Source organism: Odontesthes bonariensis, chromosome 14, assembly GCF_027942865.1.
Source record: "Odontesthes bonariensis isolate fOdoBon6 chromosome 14, fOdoBon6.hap1, whole genome shotgun sequence".
Lineage (NCBI taxonomy): Eukaryota > Metazoa > Chordata > Actinopteri > Atheriniformes > Atherinopsidae > Odontesthes > Odontesthes bonariensis.
Window position 1 is genome coordinate 10227931 of NC_134519.1, and position 21432 is coordinate 10249362.

The 21432-nt window shown below is 43.6% G+C and overlaps 1 protein-coding gene across 1 annotated transcript; it reads left to right on the forward strand.

Annotated features, from left to right (window-relative positions):
* Window positions 1-109: 109 nt before the first annotated feature.
* Window positions 110-19625, forward strand: pip4p1a (phosphatidylinositol-4,5-bisphosphate 4-phosphatase 1a). Its single transcript, XM_075482794.1, has 7 exons — window positions 110-303; window positions 1289-1482; window positions 8947-9053; window positions 11144-11249; window positions 13413-13465; window positions 14196-14286; window positions 16668-19625. Exons 1-7 carry the CDS (start codon window positions 198-200, stop codon window positions 16809-16811), a joined length of 801 nt encoding a protein of 266 aa, XP_075338909.1. The 5' UTR covers window positions 110-197; the 3' UTR covers window positions 16812-19625.
* Window positions 19626-21432: the final 1807 nt, after the last annotated feature.

The window sequence follows — 21432 nt, forward strand, 5'->3', positions numbered from 1 at the left end:
CTCATACTGCATCCACTTTTCTTAATGTCAAACATGCCATTTTCAGGGTGTTTCTCTGAAGCATCCCTGAGTGAGTGGTGCCACACCCCCGGGCATCGTTACCGCAGCAGCGGCAGCGGCGGTGGCGCGATCATGTGACGCCTGCATTTCCGACACAACAATACAACACTGTATAGGTCTGCAATCTCGCTCCCGGTATGGCGGACGGAGAGAGGTCCCCGTTACTATCCGATCTGGGAGATGGTGCTCTTGGCAGCGGTAACGGTGGGTTTTCTCCCAGCGCAGTGCCCAACAAACCTGAGGGTGAGTATCCATGGTGCTCTCCTCCACCCTCAGTTAGCCTAGCTTACTTAGCATCCACTGACAGGGCATTCTTATTAGCCTGCTACCTCAGCTGTGGCAGTGACAAAGAGTCGGCTTGTTGTGACCATTCTTGGGCAGAATATGATGTTGTCTTGTGTGATGTGTACTCATGAGAATCTCCTGTAGAAAAATTACGCTGTTTTACAGTCGTGACGTGAAGCTGCCAGAGGATGTGCTAACAGGCTAACCCAGCAACCATTGTATTAGCGTGGTAGTTAGCTCTACTTAGTACCGGCAAACTGTCCGCAAAGCCTAACTGTCACGGTAGCAATGGTACATTAAACAGTATATCGTATGCCAGCATTAACATAAATTTGTGCATGCATTTCAACAGTTTAATGGTGCCCACTGTCCTCGCTGGCTTGATAACTGTAATGTTTAGCTAACTAGCATCCTAGTAACACCTGATTTGATTGACATGGTAGAAAGCCATTACGGAGGCTGCTAAGGGAGTCTGTAAGAGAAAGCGGCGACCAATCACTGCTCACACACCAGAAGAGTCTAAATTCATTAGTGAGAAAGGCCTGAGATATGGCTCCAAAAATGTGTGTTTGCCCTCACAGCCTACTCTGAATACAGAAAGTAGAGCAGACATCTCTGCATGTTGCATATGATTTGATTATGAGTTAAGCTGTCCCACACAATGTGATTTAACTCAGTCTCTTACAAATACCTAGACTCATGTGTTGAAACAAACCCTGCTCAGCATTCCAGGAGTGTTTTTCTTCCAAAGCTCCTTTCTGTTGAACTAGTCGAGACCAAATCTTATTATCTTGTTTACTATAGTAGGTTACTTGTCATGGGAATTGAGTCTTTTTCCAATCCACTGCACAACTCTCATGACTGTGTTCCCTGAACAATCCTGCATTTGTCACCAATCTTATTACTTCTGTATTTATTATTTGTCCCTCTGCTCCTTGTTAAGACCTCCCCCCTTTCCCAAGCCCCACTCAGCCCTCAGTGCTTCTCGGAGAGGACCCTCCACTCTACTCCCCCCTCACCTCCCCAGAGAGCGGCAGCGCTCCTGTTATCAGCTGCAGGGTGTGTCAAAGCCTCATCTCCGTGGAGGGCAAGATCCACCAGCATGTGGTGAAGTGTGGAGTTTGCAATGAAGCCACGGTAAGTTCGTAGATGATCCCCGAAGACCCATATTTACACTGGCTCAAATGTTTCAGAAAACACAACAGCAGTAAGATGAGATTTCAGAAAATGCAGCATTTTTGAAAAAAATGATAACTAAAACAGACATTTCGCAAAATCTAAATCACAACACAACATTTCAGGAAACATAACAGCAAAGTAGAAAACACTCCAGTGAAATAGAAAAACAATTGCAAAACACACATTTCAGGAAGCACGTTGGCCAAACACAATGTGGAAACGTGAAAGAATGTGGCTTTTCACAAAATACAACATTTCACAGAAGGCAACATTTCAGAGAGGAAAGTGACAGATGTCTGAAAAAAATATTCCCCTCTTCAAAGTCACTGTGTCTGATATATTTTTAAGAGTAGTATTTTGTTGGTGTTTGCCTGTTGTGATTTCTAAAAAAGTGACGCGTTTTCTGTTCTGTTTTTGTGATTTGTGAGATGTCTTTTTTTCCTAAATGCTGTTGGAATTTCTGTCTCATTATTGTCTTTTGTCCAGTTTGGTTGTTTTCCACTTCAGCAACAAAGTAAAAACATAGCAAACAGTTTTCTTAAATGCTTTATGTTGCTGCCGGCCGCTGGTGCGAACAAGTGACCTGCATCTTCCAGTGAAAGCTTGTTTCATGTAAATCACAAAAGTCAATTTATCTTGCTATCGGACGTTGGGGTCATATTTTACCACTATTCTTGCATTATTTGCCTCTTAAGACGTCTTCCTCCTCCCTTGTAGCTAAATTTTTCGTCTTATTTTATTTTTAAGTCGAGCAGTTACATTATCAGCGTCTCTTTTCAGAGTTGGTGTTCTAATTACTTTAGATATCCCCAGATTTAGAAGAAATGTCACTAATAGTTCCTATAACTTGTGAAAGAATAGTAATCATGCTATCTTTGGTATTTATAGACCCCGAAGATCTATAAAACATAGAATTAATATTCAAGATAGTTTTATTTGTCACATACACAATCATACAGAATACAATGTGCAGTGAAATTTTTCTTCGTCCTGCTAGCAATAAAAATAAGAATTACAATGAAAGATATTAATATAAAAGAATAAATATTCAATCTTAGAGTTTGAATCAGGGTAACTGGACTTATTTTCCGAAAGGCCTCTTCAGGACTGTATAAGTCTTTTGGATGAGAGGTGAAGCATCTTCAAGAATTTAATTTAAAAAAAAAAAAAAAAAAAAAAAAAAAAGACTTCCAGCTGTCCTTATTCAAGCTCTTTGGGTTTTGATGACCTGGATGACTGAGAATCTACTCCGGCATACGATACATTCATTCAAAAACCCAAAGTTACACATTTCTGATCGGATTGATTTGGTCATTTCAGTTCCAAGTGGCTTATAATTAGTGTGTTTATATGACCATATAACCCACACAATAGATTAAAATTAAGTATTTAACTAATTAGTAATCAGAGTTGCGGCGAATATAATGTGAACTGTTGGGCTGATGTAAAACGAGGTCAAGTACGTCGCTATCCAATATATTTAGAAATGCTTCGATGTTTAGTCGGTCTTATTGTGATTATGTAGCAATTACACAATCATGAACTGAAATGACAACAATGCACTGAATGTTTGAATTACTACCTCTGTCCGTAGACTGTTGAGCTGTGACAGGACTCGGGGAAAACAGACCCTCAGCAGCAGCTTTAATTACCAGGCTAGTCTTTACACGCGGAAAGAAGGTCACCATGATTGGGACACTTTGACAGTTTGCGCTGATGACAACACGGCTTGTAATTTCACCAGCAATCACTGCCGCCACGTGCACAGGTTGATGGGGCTCCACCAGTGCGTGTCACTAGCAGCGCAAGGCGGTGTGCAGATGGGAGGCGGAATGTGAGATGTGGCCAGATGTGGCCAGATGTAGCAGGAGGCAACACAAACAAGTTACAGATGGAGCCAGCATGTGTAGATGAACACTGACACAGTGCGTCCATGGTGTGTTGATATTGAGCGTTGACCACCTTGTTATGTAACACACGGACACGTTTACACTGAAATCGTCTGGGGTGCAGACATGCAGCATGTAATGCAGCATTATTATGATCGATATTTTCTTTTGTAGGGTCTTTTGTACTGACTTTGTTAGTGTTAATTAGAATGATAAATCAGACATTGTGGTAATGTGAACAGTTGTGGTGGGATGACAATTAGAACAAATCATTGCAAGTCGGCTGTATTAATTGTTATTTCACTGCTGCAGATTTATGGTGAAATAACCTTTCTTCCGGTTTGTCGTCATCATCATGAGGCGATCACGGCTCAGACGACACAAGATATTTTTATACACTGAAATGTCAGTTATCAGGTTGCATGAAAGATGGTTTCCTTAAAATTAATGTTTAAAAAGATCTAGTTTTTCTAAAATTGGGTACAGTGCAAGATTAAGGATACTTTCCTACATGAGATTAAAGCAAAATAAAATACAGACTTATCAATTCACGTGTCATACTTACATGCCACATTCACCCATTCACACACACTCTTACAGCATGTCTGAGTCTATGCATAACTTTGTGCTTCCTACTCATTCTCACACACACACACACACACACACACACACACACACACACACACACACACACACACACACACACAGAATGTGTGGAACCACCGACCTTGGTGGGCAACTGCTCTTCCTCCTGAGCTACAGCCGCCCCTAAGACAAAGGGATAGTTCGCCTCTTTTGACATGAAGCTGTATGACATCCCATATTAGCAATATCATTTATGAACATTGACTTACCCCCTGCTGTGTCATGTGAGCCAAGTGCCAGCCTCGTTTTGGCGTTGACGAAGGTAGTCCGGCTAGTTTGCTAGGAAAATAAACAGTCTTGCTTCTCAAAACAATATACGTTCAAAAGAGTAATACATTTGCATCACAAAATCGTTAGCCAGAAAAAGTAAGACTGCAGCCCAGCAGATGTACTGTGTCAGTGTCTGGAGGAAATAAACACCTGGATGAGAGAGAATTTTCTACAATTAAATGAAGACAAAACTGAGATCATTCTGTTTGGTAGCAAAGAGAAGAGGGTCAGCGTTGGCAAATATCTTGAGACTCGGGCCCTTACAATCACTGACCAAGTTCGTAACCTCGGAGTGTTGATAGACTCAGATCTGACTTTCAGCAGCCACATCAAAGCTGTCACCAAGGCAGCTTTTTACCATCTCAGAAACATCAACAGAATTAAAGGTTTCCTCTCCCAAAAAGACCAGGAGAAACTCATCCATGCATTCATCTCCAGTAGACTCCATTACTGTAATGCTCTTTTAACTGGACTTCCCAAAAAGAGCATTAAACATCTGCAGCTCATCCAGAACGCTGCTGCTGGAGTTTTAACCCGGACTAAGAGATCTGAACACATCACACCAGTAAATAAAAATACATCTGTGATATGTTCAGAGAATATAAACCCAGCAGAGCTTTTAGATCCAAGGACTCAGGTCAGCTGGCCCAGTCCAGAGTCCAGACTAAACATGGAGAAGCAGCATTTAGCTGTTATGCTGCTAAGTGGAGATTAAACCTTCACCAAATGGAGACATTTTTAAATCCGGGTTACAAACATTTCTTTTCTCATGTGTCTATGCATGAAATCTGCACGATATCTTTGAACTTATCCAGACTGTTCCTTGTTTTTAAATTTATTTAAATGATTTTATTTGTTTGTATTTTATTCTGCCCCTTGAGCTGTCACCTTACTGTGGTGGGGGGGTTTGCGTGCCCCAATGAGTCTGGGAGCTATGTTGTCTGGGGCTTTAAGCCCCTGGTAGGGTCACCCATGGCAAACAGATCCTAGATGAGGGACCAGACAAAGAACAGCTCACAAAATCCCCTATGATGATCAAAGAAAATGGACACCGTGTTCCCTTGCCCGGACGTGGGTCACCGGGGCCTCCCCCTGGAGCCAGGCCCAGGGGTGGGGCCCGCCGGTGAGCGCCTGGTGGCCGAGTCTGTGCCCGTGAGGCTCGGTCGGGCACAGCCCGAAGGAACGACACGGGTCCCCCTTCCGACAGGCTCACCACCTGTGGGAGGGGCCATGGGGGTCGGGTGCAGTGTGAGCTGGGCGGCAGCCGAAGGCAGGGACCTTGGCGGTCTGATCCTCGGCTACTGAAGCTGGCTCTTGGGACGTGGAACGTCACCTCTCTGCTGGGGAAGGAGCCTTTTTGGAGTCCCTGGAGGAGGCACTGGAGAGTGCTCCTCCGGGAGACTCCCTCGTTCTGCTGGGGGACTTCAATGCTCACGTGGGCAATGACAGTGAAACCTGGAGGGGCGTGATTTGGAGGAACGGCCCCCCCGATCTGAATCAGAGTGGTGTTTTGTTGTTGGACTTCTGTGCTCGTCACGGACTGTCCATAACGAACACCATGTTCAGGCATAAGGGTGTCCATATGTGCACTTGGCACCAGGACACCCTAGGCCGCAGCTCGATGATCGACTTTGTAGTCGTATCGTCGGACTTGCGGCCGTATGTCCTGGACACTCGGGTGAAGAGAGGGGCGGAGCTGTCAACTGATCACCACCTGGTGGTGAGTTGGCTCCGCTGGTGGGGGAGGAAGCCGGTCAGACCTGGCAGGCCCAAACGTATTGTGAGGGTCTGTTGGGAACGGCTCGCGGAATCCCCTGTAAGGAGGAGTTTCAACTCCCACCTCCGGCAGAGCTTCAACCATGTCCCGGGGGAGGTGGGGGACATTGAGCCCGAATGGGCCATGTTCCGTGCCTCCATTGTTGAGGCGGCCGACCGGAGCTGTGGCCGTAAGGTGGTCGGTGCCTGTCGTGGCGGCAATCCCCGAACCCGCTGGTGGACCCCAGTGGTGAGGGAGGCCGTCAAGCTGAAGAAGGAGTCCTATCGGGCCTTTTTGGCCAGTGGGACTCTGGAAGCAGCTGATGGGTACCGACAGGCCAAGCGGAACACGGCCTCGGCGGTTGCTGAGGCAAAAACTCGGGCTTGGGAGGAGTTCGGGGAGGCCATGGAGAACGACTTCCGGACGGCCTCGAGGAGATTCTGGTCCACCATCCGGCGGCTCAGAGGGGGGAAGCGATGCACCGTCAACACCGTGTATGGTGAGGGCGGGGCTCTGCTGACTTCAACTAGGGACGTCGTGAGTTGGTGGGGGGAATACTTCGAGGGCCTCCTCAATCCTACCGACACGCCTTCCGATGAGGAAGCAGAGTTGGGGAGCTCAGACGTGGGGCCTCCCATTTCTGGGGCTGAGGTTGCCGAGGTGGTCAAAAAACTCCTCGGTGGCAAGGCCCCGGGGGTGGATGAGGTCCGTCCTGAGTTCCTCAAGGCTCTGGATGTTGTAGGGCTGTCTTGGTTGACACGCCTCTGCAGCATCGCGTGGACATCGGGGGCAGTGCCTCTGGACTGGCAGATTGGGGTGGTGGTCCCCCTCTTTAAAAAGGGGGACCGGAGGGTGTGTTCCAACTATAGGGGGATCACACTCCTCAGCCTCCCTGGTAAGGTATTTTCGGGGGTACTGGAGAGGAGGATCCGCCGGATAGTCGAATCTCGGATTCAGGAGGTGCAGTGTGGTTTTCGTCCTGGCCGTGGAACAGTGGACCAGCTCTATACCCTCCGCAGGATCCTGGAGGGAGCATGGGAGTTCGCCCAACCGGTCTACATGTGTTTTGTGGACTTGGAGAAGGCGTTAGACCGTGTCCCTCGGGGACTCTTGTGGGGGGTGTTCCGGGAGTATGGAGTGCCGGACTCCTTGATATGGGCTGTCCGGTCTCTGTATGACCGGTGTCAGAGTTTGGTCCGCATTGCCGGCAGTAAGTCGGACATGTTTCCTGTGAGGGTTGGACTCCGTCAGGGCTGCCCTTTGTCACCGATTCTGTTCATAATTTGTATGGACAGAATTTCTAGGCGCAGCCAGGGGGTTGAGGGGGTCCGGTTTGGCGACCTCAGAATCGGGTCTCTGCTTTTTGCGGACGATTTGGTTCTGTTGGCGTCGTCAGGCCGTGACCTCCAGCTCTCACTGGAGCGGTTCGCAGCCGAGTGTGAAGCGGCTGGGATGACCATCAGCACTTCCAAGTCTGAGACCATGGTCTTCGGCCGGAAAAGGATGGAATGCTCTCTCCGGGTCGGGAATGAGATCCTTCCCCAAGTGGAGGAGTTCAAGTATCTCGGGGTCTTGTTCACGAGTGAGGGACGAATGGAACAGGAGATTGACAGACGGATCGGTGCGGCGTCTGCAGTGATGCGGGCTCTGCACCGGCCCGTCGTGGTGGAGGAGGAGCTGAGCCAGAAGGCGAAGCTCTCGATTTACCGGTCAATCTATGTTCCTACCCTCACCTATGGTCACGAGCTGTGGGTAGTGACCGAAAGAACGAGATCGCGAATACAAGCGGCCGAAATGAGTTTCCTCCGCAGGGTGTCTGGGCTCTCCCTTAGAGATAGGGTGAGAAGCTCGGTCATCCGGGAGGGGCTCGGAGTAGAACCGCTGCTCCTCCGCATCGAGAGGAGTCAGATGAGGTGGCTCGGGCATCTGGTGAGAATGCCTCCCTGGTGAGGTGTTCCAGGCCCGTCCCACTGGGAGGAGGCCCCGGGGAAGACCCAGGACACGTTGGAGAGACTATGTTTCTCGGCTGGCCTGGGAACGCCTCGGGGTCCCCCCAGAAGAGCTGGAGGAAGTGGCCGGGGACAGGGACGTCTGGGTCTCTTTGCTTAAGCTGCTGCCCCCGCGACCTGCTCCCCGGACCAGCGGAAGATAATGGATGGATGGATGGATGGATGGATGGATGGATGGATATTTTATTTGTTTCTCTTTATATTCTTTTATGTATTTTTAATGCTTCTTCCACTCCCTGCTGCAATGCTTTTATTTTTTGTAAAGCCCTTTGAATTGTTCTGCACATGAAATGTGCTATACAAATAAATTTGATTTGATTTTGATTTATAGGGGCTTCATGATCATGTAATGGTATAATATATTATATATATATATATATATATATATATATATATATATATAATATCATGTTCATGTATTATTGCTGTGCCACAAAGTCCAGGGAAAGGTTTTTAGGGCGCTTAAAGGAAAAAGTTTGCCCTCTTTACTGCTATGAAGTGCTGGGGTGAGCCTCTTTGTTTGCAGAAGGCCTCTAAAATGCATTTGTTGTGCTTTTACTTGCCATGAATGTGATTGTACAGCATGAATGCACAATGCTTAAAGTCTCATTTTCAATCATAACTCATTTCCATTACACAGGCTTTACACTAAGTCCTTTTATTATGTCTTTGGAACTGTTAACCTTCAATTTGTGTACAGTCGCATCCAATTTCTCCCAGAATACCTCTCTCCCTCCTGTACTTTTAGTTCATCCTCGTCCATCAATTATAATTGGCTCCTTCTCGTCTCTTCTAATCCATTGCTCTGCTGTCTTCTTATCTCTTCCTGCGGTGTGTTTGTCTCCCTCTGCAGCCCATTAAGAATGCCCCAGCAGGGAAGAAGTACGTTCGCTGCCCCTGCAACTGTCTTCTCATCTGCAAAGTCACTTCTCAGAGGATTGCCTGTCCCCGACCATATTGGTGAGGAATTATTTGTGTTTGACTGCGAGTGTGCAGCACTGTGAGACTGCAGTAACATTATGTACGGCTCTCAGAGAGAAGTGAAGCGGAGGAAACAAGGTGTAGTGGGAACAGTGTCCCTCAATTAAGGCTGTGCTCTCAGCACAGTTTACATACCGAGCTCAGCCTGCCGGATGAGGAAATAAAAGCCTCGTTACAACAGCCACATCATGGCTTTCACTTCTGCATGTCATCATTTTTAGGAGAAATGTGTCTGGTTAGGGAGTATGCTGTATGCAAACAGTGTTGTTTTAGTCAATAACTCATTCAGAGATTGGGGTTATGTTGAGAGTCAATTTTCAGTCTGCAGCTTCATCAGAAGTTCATCACGCATCTATCTGGTATAGATATACTCAGATAGGAAGTATACATTTATTCTGTGCATATTGCTGTGTGGATATTGTGTCTCCACTTGTGTAACTGTTGCTGCTTGTAAAGGATTTTATATCTCAAGAGTCTATTCGAGTAAAGGCCAAATGAACAAATATAATCTTTATTACAATATATTTAATAAATTCCCAAGAGTAGCTCCTGATCAAACACACACTTTGGAAATTCTTTCATATTCTTTCATATTATTATCTCACAAAGATGGATAGATAGTCTATCTTTCCTTGAAACACTTGTCTTTATAAACAGTGTGCTTGTGACCTCTCACCTTCACCCACCTGAGCTTGTAGATGAAGCAGCAGCTCTCATGTCTCATCGGCTTCTGCAGCAACAAGGGACGACTCGTCTTAGATCATTTCCTTCCCCATCCACAACACCGCCGAGCTACCGCTTGATGCCGACAATGACCAGCTCATTGTGTAATTTCTCTGCTCGTCACTGCTCAAAATACGCTTGTGTGAGTTAGGTAGAAGTGTACTTAGTGTTGTCCAGAATGGATTCGGTCCGCTTGCATCCTTTCTGTTTATTCCTCCAATATTTGGCACTTCTGCTTAAGTTGGCTGATGCAATCGCACTGTAAATATGTCCAGAAATTTACCGCATTTAATTTACCAAATGTACTTATAGAGGGAGAGAAATGATGTCCAATATCTCCACTTCAAGTCCCTTAAGTTGCTTCTGAGTTGTGTGAGTTGTGTAACTTAGTTTTAAGGGATGTGAGTAGAAACAGTTTAAGACAGAACTGTTTCAGTTGTTCTTCAGCCGTTTTCATAGTATGAGAGTCATAGAGTGAAAACACAAGGCTGTCTGTCACTTATAATGCATAGCTTTGGCAGCTCCACCGAACATCATGCTGCTGCAGCCGGGTATAATTGGTGAGACGGATAAAAGTCTGTGTTTATGCCCGAGGCATGAAATGTGTAGGAGAAACATTTTCAGCTTTTCTTTTTCTTTAGATTTTTAAACTTCATCCCTATACATAAAAATGTGCAATTCTTATCTAAAAATCGCAAATTCTGCTGTTGTAAATGTCAGAAACTCACGATAGATTTACAAATGCAGACCCTGAAGTTGAGATTGTGACTAAAAGTATGTTGTGAGTGCATTATTATTGTTGTTAGTTGAAACACAGTATACCTTCTAATCAATCATCTGCGTTGATGATGTCGTGTGCTTTTTAGAAAGATGTAGAGAAGTTGATCTTGAAATGAAACTATTCGCCCGCTGTGTGCTAACTGTAAACAGTAACATATGCTGAAAGTTTTGCATTTTACTGTATAGTTCGTTTAACTTTGCTTCATAAGCGCTGACAAAAGGTCAACAGATCACTTGAAGTGATGATATGATGCTCTGAGGAGCTTCCCTGTTTTGCATTAAAACCAGACATGCCGACTGAACCAGACACGTCTCAGTGGCCCTTTCTGATCGGGGGATTCTGAGCTACTGTTGGCATCAGGAGGCAGATTTTAGAAAAGCAATGTGTGTAGTAAAAAAAGAGGACTGGCTGCTGAATGGCTCCATAAAGCAGAGCTGCAGTCTGTCCTTGAAACATCAACTCAAAACATCAAGTATTATTACTGTAGTCTTCACTTGTACTGAATAAATCACGAGTCACTTGGGGTGCGAGTGTTGACTTTGTGTGCTTGTCTGTCTCCTTTCAGTAAGAGGATAATAAATCTGGGTCCAGTTCATCCGGGTCCGGCCAGTCCTGACCCCCAGCCCACTGGAGCCAGAGTCTCCTGTGGACACTGCAGCAACACCTTCCTGGTACCAGCTTTCCACTTAAAAACATGCTTTGGAATGAATGAAAGCCGAACACTAACAATAATAGACATCACAGTTTATTTCTATTTTTGGGAAATCTTCTGAGTTGGATTAGAGGGTCGGTGACCCTTTAAAATATCCACTGGAGGTCACAGGTCCTGGGCCAGAAAAACAGTTTAACAGCCGCTTTAAGGCAAAAAATGTAAAATAAATCCACTAAAGGTTCAGATTTGGACCGGAAACGAACGCTGATTCTTTGTGCAAAGAAATGTATTGGCTTTAAAAACGGCACACCTCAAAGGTCAACTTCATAGATTTAGTCACACCTCATTGTCATCATTCAGCTAATGGAGCTGACCGTGGTTGCCAAGGTGTTCTCACATGATAAAGTTTCACACTTAAGCAGGATTTATGTGTGCCTGAAGTGTCTGCGCTGCCCTTTATCCATTACCCAGGCATTATCTCCCTCTTTCTCTCCTCTTTCTTTCATTTGTTACTTGACTATATTTGGGCTTTTTAATGGTTTAACCTCATACAACATATGAGTCCTGCTTTTAAAGGTTATTGGATCTTCCCTGTAAATATTGTCAGACGTAGTAAGAAGTAGCTCTTGATGGAGATCAAGGCCCTTTCGGTCAGGTGTCGACACCTGAGCCATCTCCAAAAGCTTCTCAGCAGATTTATGCCGTCGGTGCACAGCTGTACTTTACATTTTATTTGACACCTGCTATGGGTTTCCAAGGTGCATAGTTACATTTTGAATTGGTATAATTTAGCCACCAATAATGTCTGTATTTTAAGAAAATATGCATTAATTATTCTCATGAGACTCAGGTGGAGTCAGAACTGCCACGTCATTACGGCCACCATCCCTGGTTCAGGTCCTCACCTTCTTTTTACGGCATAAAGTATATAACCATTAAAATCACATTGGCCACAGACAGCCGAGATCTAATAAAAATGTTTTGAGGAGAGGATGCGTCGTTATGCTGAATGATGAAACTGCTCTGGCCTTTGGCGTTTTGTTTCTCTCGTGACACTTTTATTCTCCACAGCTGAAGTATCCTGTGACAGGTTCAGCAGCCCTGCAAGGTTTTTGTTTCGAAATATACTGTAGAAGGTGAATTATTGAAAAGCCAAAAACATCCTCGCTCCGGGCCAAGAAAATGTTGAGTTATTGCTGCAGATCAATAACCCTATCAACTCTCTGCTGATGTATTGCAGTCATTTGTGCTGAAGGGGAAGCAACTTTTTATTTTTCTCGCCGCTCTTTTAACAATCTGCGAGACGGGTGAAGATGGTTTGGATATATGATGAAAGAGAGGAGGTCGGTGTAGTCAGAGAATAGATGGATCCTGTGGGCTGTTTAAAATTCAGCTGGACTGTCTGAACCTGCTTAAAGACGGGGTGGCTGAAGGAAAATACAAATCTGTGCAGGCGAATCTGTTGTCACAGGTCTAGTGAACATGTTCTCTGTGCTGTTTGTACAACATCACAACGAGAATAATGTAAAGTATGCCCAGCGTATTCTGCTCTGTGGGGTTTAAAAATGCATCGCACCCAAGCAGAATAAGTGTCTGCACCTGTAGTGGACTGTTTTTCTTCATGTTTTCTGTAGCACACCAGCACCTGGTGCCAGGAATTCCGATAGTGGTTGTACATCTTTCAAGTTTTCTTCACAAAGACCTCAAGAGAGGAATTTATCTTCAAGTTTCTAATCTGTTTTAGGCCTGATTTATCTAGCTTGTATAGCTTTAATTGAAGAGATTAATCAAGCAAAGATGCACATGCAAATCCAGCATCTTTGTGCTTTCGATGGTTTTTCAGCAAAAGAAAAACGTACGTAGGACCTCATCGTCATTTAATGAGGAAATCTGTTCTTTTATTGTAATATCTGATTACACAGGAAGCAACCTACTGTAAAATGTGCGCTTCACATTGCATCCATAACCTTTAATGTGTTCTTTTTGGTTAAAGGATATACCAGATGTACAAGGTGTAAGCTAAAGCTAACCAAAAAAATGTGTGTTAGAATAGAGGTCAAAGGCAATAAAATTTAATGTAATACTGAGAGGTCTTCATCACAGTAACTGATAACTTGGCATTTGTGCCGCTCACTGTTTTTGGCTCCACTTGAAGCTCACATTTTTCTCTTTGTGATTTCAGTGGACAGAGTTCACGGATCGGACACTGGCCAGGTGCCCACACTGCAGGAAAGTGTGAGTAGCTATAAGCAAATCATCCTTCACACCCCCTGCTGTCGTCGTCCTTTTTACATTTTTTGCCTTCACAGAATTTTTGGCATTTAACTAAAGCTTTAACTTTTAAGCTTGAACAGAAAACACAAAGTGAGCAGGCAGTGACCTCCGGGTCGCTCTGAAAGGCCGATTGCTTTGTTTGTTTTTTCATTCAAACCCTTTACATCCTCGTAATGTGACTCGGTCTCTTACCTCAAATGCTTTCAAGATCTTATCTTACCAGTCTCAATGCATTTCTTTGTATGTTTTGTACTTTCAGATTTATTTTTTACTTAGCTGCTGTCCGTGTTGCTATATCACTACCTTCATAAGCTTCTTAACATTGTGAGCAAAGTTCATTCATACCGCTCTAAAGAAAGGGAACTGGCAGATTAAAACCGGGTATGAATAGTTCCTGTGATGCCAGTTTGTTTCGTATTTATGATTTCATGATTCGGTTTGTTTTCTTTCTTCAATTGCAGTCCTGTGCATATATATAGCAAAGTTCATGTGTACCGGCGCAGTCTTAGATTTTAATTGGTCAGATCAAAAATGCTCTAAAAAATCTGGATTGAATGTGGACAGTAGGGTTTCTGCAGGTGGTACCATCATTATTCATCCATTGTTGATGATAACAGCTGAGCTTTTCCTTCTGTTATGTCTGGCATCATTTTCTAATATAAATAATCTTTTCATGTCGTCTCTTCTGCAGCTCTTCCATTGGCCAGAGGTATCCTCGGAGGCGGAGCTTGTGGTGTTTTCTACTCTGCTTGTTGTTCAGCATTTCCACCGCCGGGCTGATGGTGAGTGTACGCCTCCAGGTGACACACCGGCATCCAGATGACACTAGGATGTTGTACATCGATAAAAGACCTGGCGGTCTGGCACGCAATTGCCTTTTTTTGGGAGAAGTCTCAGTATTTTTTGAATAAGCTCCGTTTGCCTCCCTACATTTGCAGATAAAACTAACCAGGTAGGAGAAGGCCATACAATTGCAATCTGTCTTGTTGTTACTTGTTTAATACGGAGGGCGTTCACCTCGCCGCTACCTTTCAGACACAGTGACGAGCCCCTATTTGTCAGTGAGACACAAACACAGTCTACTTTATGCATAAGCAGCGCTCCGGCTGCAAAGCTCGCAGACGAACAGAGAAGAGTATTTCTGCTGAGTACTTTTTCTCTTGGTGTAAACTGCTACTAAAGGATATAATCTGAACACAGTGAGTCTTCATGTTGAAGACAGTCTGGAATTTTTTTCCAGACAAGATGCAATCTAATGTCGGCTGTGTCCTGTGTAGATCTCCTGCTCCTCACGTGCCACGTAGCCCTGAGCTATATTAGCTTAAAATGCCTCCATATTGTTTCCAACTGAGTGACGATGGCTTTTCAAATACAGTAACCACCTTTATGTGTGGCGACATCTTCAAATTCATGACTAAATGTGTTAAACTAAATTATGAAGTGTTCCTTCCATATAGAGCTGTACGTTTGGAAAGATCTGTTCATTTTGATGTTTACCTGTTAGATTCTGGATTTTATAGCTCTTTTAAATGTTCATTTGCATGCTACTATGTACGATACAAGGGCTGTTTCTCCTCTTTGTTTATATTTTTGCTGTTTGCACGGCTGTGCTTTGTTGGGCAGGACAAGAAATCCTGGAGGGGATATAGCTTGAAAACAGTCTTTACATCATTTTTTCATTTGATTTAAAGTGCTTGTGAGATCTTATACGTGTGGCATTGAGATGAAACTTAACGTTTAGCCTAATTCGAATAAAATGCGGTATCTGCTGCATATCGCCATTCAGCTTAGAAATTTGGGTTGGTATGTCCCAACCCTAGTCCGGAGTAAATGAAGAGTGCAGTGATATCCAGACAGAATCAGATGGTCGCTGCACTCTGTTCTGTGACCAGCAGAGGGCGCACTGTGAGCACTAAATGGTATACATCACACAGGCAAACGTGCCTGAAAGCATGAATGCACGTCAGCAAAGTGCAGACATTAAATGTGTTCTGCTGAGAGCGTTGCATAATGCTGGTGTAGTGGCAGTAAATGTCTCACTGCTGAATCTGGTTGTTTATTAAAAGGCTTTTTTGATTAAACGACTTGCACAAGAGGAGATAAATGACAAACCTTTTGACGTGTGCACTGCTTCAAAAATCTAAAACAGACTTTGAAAAATGCTTTTCCACACTTAATTAAATTATGAGTAAGAAAATAGATTTTTTTTTTTTTCATTTAAGAGAAAGGAGGATTCATAACCATAACAGCTTTAACGTGCTGCATGCGTGGCGTACGGGCAGCATGGGCCAGGAGGTGAGATTGCTAAGACCTGTGAGAGCAGCTTGTATCGTTAAAACAAGGAGGCCGACGGCAAGTAAACAGCTGACTTTATAGCATGTTTATGATTTTAGGCTTGGTTGAACAGTTTTAGTTTTGACCTCATGGGTATTTCTTTCTGCAACATACTCAAAACCTTTACTGGAAGTCTGTTCCTAGGCTTACAAGTGTTAAATATTGGTGTTTTATTCTACATAAAAGCATTAATCTAGGCCAGGGGCGAAAAAAAAAAAAAAGAGGTTTCCTGAGAACAATGCTGATGTATAAAACAAATGCTTTGTGAATCGGGTTTTATTTGCTTTAATTCACTTTTTATAATGCATGTTAGCTTTGCTCCTGTGTTGTAGCGTTAAAGTGGGAATTCACATCTTCATAGTCGTAGAAAGTCCCTGCGGGTTCTCTCAAAGTCGTTTTTACCATCTTCATTAAATATTTTCTTACTGAGCAGCTGCACATTTAATACTTGATGGGAACACTACTTACGCCTTCATTCCTAAGTCACTCCTCTGTAGCTGTTGCATGAAGAATTGTGCCTTTGAAACAGAAAAATTCAATGTTGCCAGAGAACTGAACTGAATGTTTTGTTGGTGTTGCCTTGGCTGCAAAGTGAGTTTCCGTTGGATTTAGACCTGCAATAATTGAGTGTTTTCTGTATGTAGCTGATTGAACAAAATAAAGTATTTGGCCTTTTTACTTTGGACCGTGGGAGGTTTTTCAGACTAATTCTAATCATTTGGTAAACACGATATGATCATATATGATCAGAAGTTCAGAAAAGCTTTGCAAGCCTCCTCTGAAAGGACTGAATTCCTCCAACTGTCTGCACTGTGTCATGTCGCTTCAGGCTGGAACGTGGGTGAAGGCTCAGACCTACCCCGGGATCTACGCCTCGTGGGCCGTAATGCTGCTCCTGGTTCTCGTCACCTTGGCTCGGGCCTTCTACTGGGCCTGCATGAGGGTCAGCCAGCCACTCCAGAACTTCACATAGAAGCCCCGCCCCCCTCCCACTCTACCCTTCGCCATCATCTGCCACACCTCTCTTCCCAGCCTGCCAGGCAGGAGGAACAAATACAATATTTATTTAAAACCAACTCCAGAAAGAAGTTCTCCTCCTCCTGTCCCCTCCCCTTCCGTCAAATGTGTTTCTAAAATGGATGGCGGTGGCTGCGACTGCTATATATTATGAATTATGAAGACGCATATAGCCTAATGTACTGTTGCTCTATTCTAATATTGTGGCCAGTGTGGGGTTCATTTTAACACTCTTAACACTTCTTTTTCTCCTCATCCCTGCGCTGTTTTGGCTTCAGTCGGTGGCACATCTGTTGCACTCTCGCCGCTTCTAAGACGAGGGCTTAAATTTCAGTCTTGGATGTGAATCTTGTCCTTGTTTCTCTCCTGGGGGGGACTCTCTCTTTCCAATCCTGATTTGACATTAGGGTAAAGTGTTTTAGCATTTAACATCTTTTTTCTTTCTTTCTTTTTTTTTTTTTAAATCCAAGAAGCAAAATTCAGATGAACCTAACAAATTGATGCCAGTAGAAGATGAGTGGCTGGAGAGACGTCAATCTCCTTTTTTCTGAATCAAAAGATCATGTAGGTGTTGAGATGTGCCTGAATAAATTGAATTCAGGAGTATACGAAGGCAGGCTATGAAGTCTCTGAACTCAATGTTGATGCTGAATTATCCCCTGGGACTCACTTTGATCCAAAGCAGCTTGAAAGCCTTAAAAGGAGGTGTGATTGAAGGTTATTGCACACACACACACACACACACACACACATACATTCTTACAGCCACATGAGTGCATACTGTCACACAACAAAAGCAGGATGCTCTTTTAGAGTTGCAGCAGCTTAGAAAGCTGTTCTGTCAAAGGCAGCCCAGCCTCTCTCTTCAAAGACAGATTTTCTCAACATCGCTGTCCTTGTCTCTAGTGATGAAAGAAGTGACTCGCACGCCACTTTGAAAGCTATTTTGTTATAGTCTAATAAGAGTGAAGCTTGTTTTCTTGGACCCAAACTCCCAGCTAACAGGTTTAGTTTTTGTTTGTTGGTAATCTTCTCATTATACCAACTTCTGTCACATGTCCTCAGTCGGGAAATCATTTTCCCTTACCAAGACATTTTTCTATGGGGAGAGGCCCTTTGTACGTTTTGTCCTTCTTAGCCCTTTTCATAAAGAGGGGTTGCAGCTTCCTCGTTAACCTGCCGCAGTTCTTCTGTTATTTAATATATCGGTGAGGGGTGGCTCAGCCCTGCACTGATGTGTCCCTATACACAACGAGCTGAATGTAAACCGCGCCGCTGGTTAAAGTGGCGAGTTCAGCTATGCCGGCTTGTTCTTACACACACACACACACACACACGTCCCATTTTGCCTCTGCTACTGCCTCAGAGGTGTATCAGCGGGGGATCAACATTTACACATGACATCAACATGCAACGAAGGCGCATCAGTCCCGTCATGAAAGGCGCGTGTGCCTTTTGACTCTCTGAAACACGACAGAATATGATACAAACTACAAAGACGGCACAAGCTCTTGAACCCTTCTATCCGTCTCCTTCCACCCACAAATCCACGAGTTTATCTGGAGTGTGTTTTAAAAAGGCTCAGATCAGTTTTTTTGCTCCTCTATTTCAGCCGTATACGCCTGCTAAAAGCAACCCTAAAATTTCGAAATGCACTTATAAATCAGAATTCATTGAACTGTAATTGCCACACAGGCACCGTGTTCTTAATTTCTCTTGGTGTTTTGGCTGAATTGGGGATTGTTAACGGTGGAAAAACTGTTCTTCTGTCACTGAAGATGGAGGCTGGTACTTGGCTTTCTTATTTGTTGGTTCCAGGTGTGGTTTTCACCTTTAAGGTCAGTGGGAAAATGCGTAGAAGTCTGTCAGAATAGGTCAGTAAACCCAAACACACACTACATTTACATTGTCAGTTCGTGTAAGTCCCATAACTCGTCTGTGGTTCTGAATGTGGTCACATTTCTTCTTACTATGATTTCTGTATTTGTTCTCTGTTTGATTGTAAATATATATATTTTTTTTGTTCATGAACGATGAAAGTGACTAAACGAATTATGTTGCACATGAGCTTAACACTATTACTGCTGTGATGACAAGTTTTATTTGTTATTTTTAAGAGGGTTATTTTTGCAACTCTTGTCCTGTTATATATTTAACTATTTGATTTGCTACTAACCTGATGAGCCTCTGGACGCCTGGTTGTGTCCAAACCTTTAACACAGACAGACACACACGGACAAAACACTCCACCTTCCCAAGTGGTGACACTTCAATCCTCACTTACACAAACATGCTCAGCACCTTAACACGGCATCCACCAAGTAAAAAATGAATTTACAGCTCTGGACTGAACTTAGGTCGCATACAGTTCATATGGAAGTGTCCCATTATTTATTACACGCACTGCAGAACAGGATCTTTTATAGTCTTACAATCATTTTTATCGTGGAAGAAGTCTGTCGTGCTGTGAGATTATTTCAAGGCCTCACTCAGCGACTGCTCCAAGGGCATTTTGTTTTCCTTTCAGTACAATAACCTGCCAGTTTCAAACTATGTTCAGTGCATTCATTTTTAAGGTTGCATTGGTGGAAAATATTCCAGGACAGAGTTTAACGTGACGTGACTTGTTCAAGAAGACTTTTTTTTTTTTGCCGTGGAGTGATCATGTTTTATCTGTGACTGCAAAAGAAATTAATCATGTTAATGCCAATAATCAAGAACCTGGCTGATGCTCTTTTCAGAGTTTGTTTACACTCAAATAAAGACATGATGATGTACAAAACAGTGGATGCGAGTGCTTTTTCTTTTTCCCGCACAAAACCTGATGCTCTGGCAGGAGCAACCTCAACTATCCCGAGCTTACAGGTGCCATCATCCTGTGCTCCGGCATCTTCAGGACGATTTTCCTTTGAAGCTCCGATAATCAGAGTGTGGAGCATTCACTTTGTTATGTTGGACTGGCTGGTGTGTGTGCGTGCGTGGATCTGAGGTTTTTACTGTATATCCTGATGGACAACATTCTGTGAAGACGACAAAGGCTACCCGAAGAGCTGTTTTGAAGGTCGTTGGGTGGCTCCTACTGTCATTACTTTGGTACTTCCTGACTGCCAGATGTTCCAAAAGTGAGCAAAGAGGTGAATTTGGAATTGTTCTGAGAGATGGACCAAATGTAGCCTGGCTGCTGAAGCCATAGATTGATGCAGCCACCATGACATCAGCTCCTAGTTTGGGAAAGTTCTGCCTTCAGTCCTTGTCAAATTGCTCTTTATAGAGCCAGAGAAATCATATTTGTAGGTGAAGGCGGTGCTGGAGAGTGACACCTCAGCCCTTATTTGTAAGTTTTATGTATCTTTAACTATGGACTTACTTTTGAAATGGACACCAGCGGAAGAAGAAGTTGTCCAAACTGAAAACAACACTGCGGTGGACATCTACAAAAGGGAAAATGGAGGGGGCTCTTCTTCATGACTTTAATCTCAGGGAATATCTGGGATGGTGGATCATATCTGGGAAGATGGCAGTGAGTCAAATGAGCTTATTGTTTGCTGTTTCAGTCCAGAAACAGCTGGTGAGTCGCTGCTTTTGAATCTTTGCCTGGTCAAAGATTCACAAAATCGTTTTAATTACCCTGAACATGCATGAAGTCTTGAAGGGTGCAAAGAACTTTTTTTTGTGCATTAGTGAAAGTTTCTTCAACATTTCCATTCATCTCTCTTGTTCTCATCACATCATGCAAATCAAACCCAGCTACTGTTTCAACTGTTATGTTACTAATTTGATCTGTTTATATACATTATTTATACTGTTATATACATGTCTTAGCTAACCTTTTAGCTGTCTTTTTCTTCAACAAATATTTCTTGACATACTTTTCCTGATGTGTAGATATCAGCATAACCATGCATCCATTGCATTCGCTTAATATTTACCCGCAGTGTCTTGTTTGGTGCATATAAAAGCGAGCATCTGGGGAAATTGCAAAGCTTTAAGTTTTCTTTTGAAGAAAACACTCAGACTCTAGCTGCAATTATTCTTGTAGTTACTGTAAATGTGCTCAAGGCTTAATCTTCTCTTGGTTCTAAAAGTTTTGTCTTTTAAACATTGTTAAAGGCAACAACATCTGCTAAACAAATAAATGTGATTGATTTATGCTGATATTTGCTATATTAATCACATTACACCCCCCCAGTGAGTTTATCTCCCCCACGATCGCCACATATCCTCCAACTACTCCTAGGGTAGGTTTGGAATTGCTCATGTGCCCTGTCCACCTTTACACACAGCACAGTTATATTTAGTTTTCTTAAAATGGAAACTACGACTGTCCACAGAACAGGTTTGGAGATAATGTTTGAATGGGAAATCAGTGATTAACCTCTGACTCAAGTGAAATAAAAGAAAAATCCTGGTTTTGCTGAACCTCTAAGCTTTCTGTGATATAGCCCCAAATTTAAAGCCCTTCACTGTCTTTATCCTTTTTCTTTAAGTTCTTTTATTCTATTTCCACAAAAATTTCTGTGTTGCTTTTTTTTTTTTCTCTCTCACACAACTTGGCCCTTTTTGGACTCTTGAGTTTC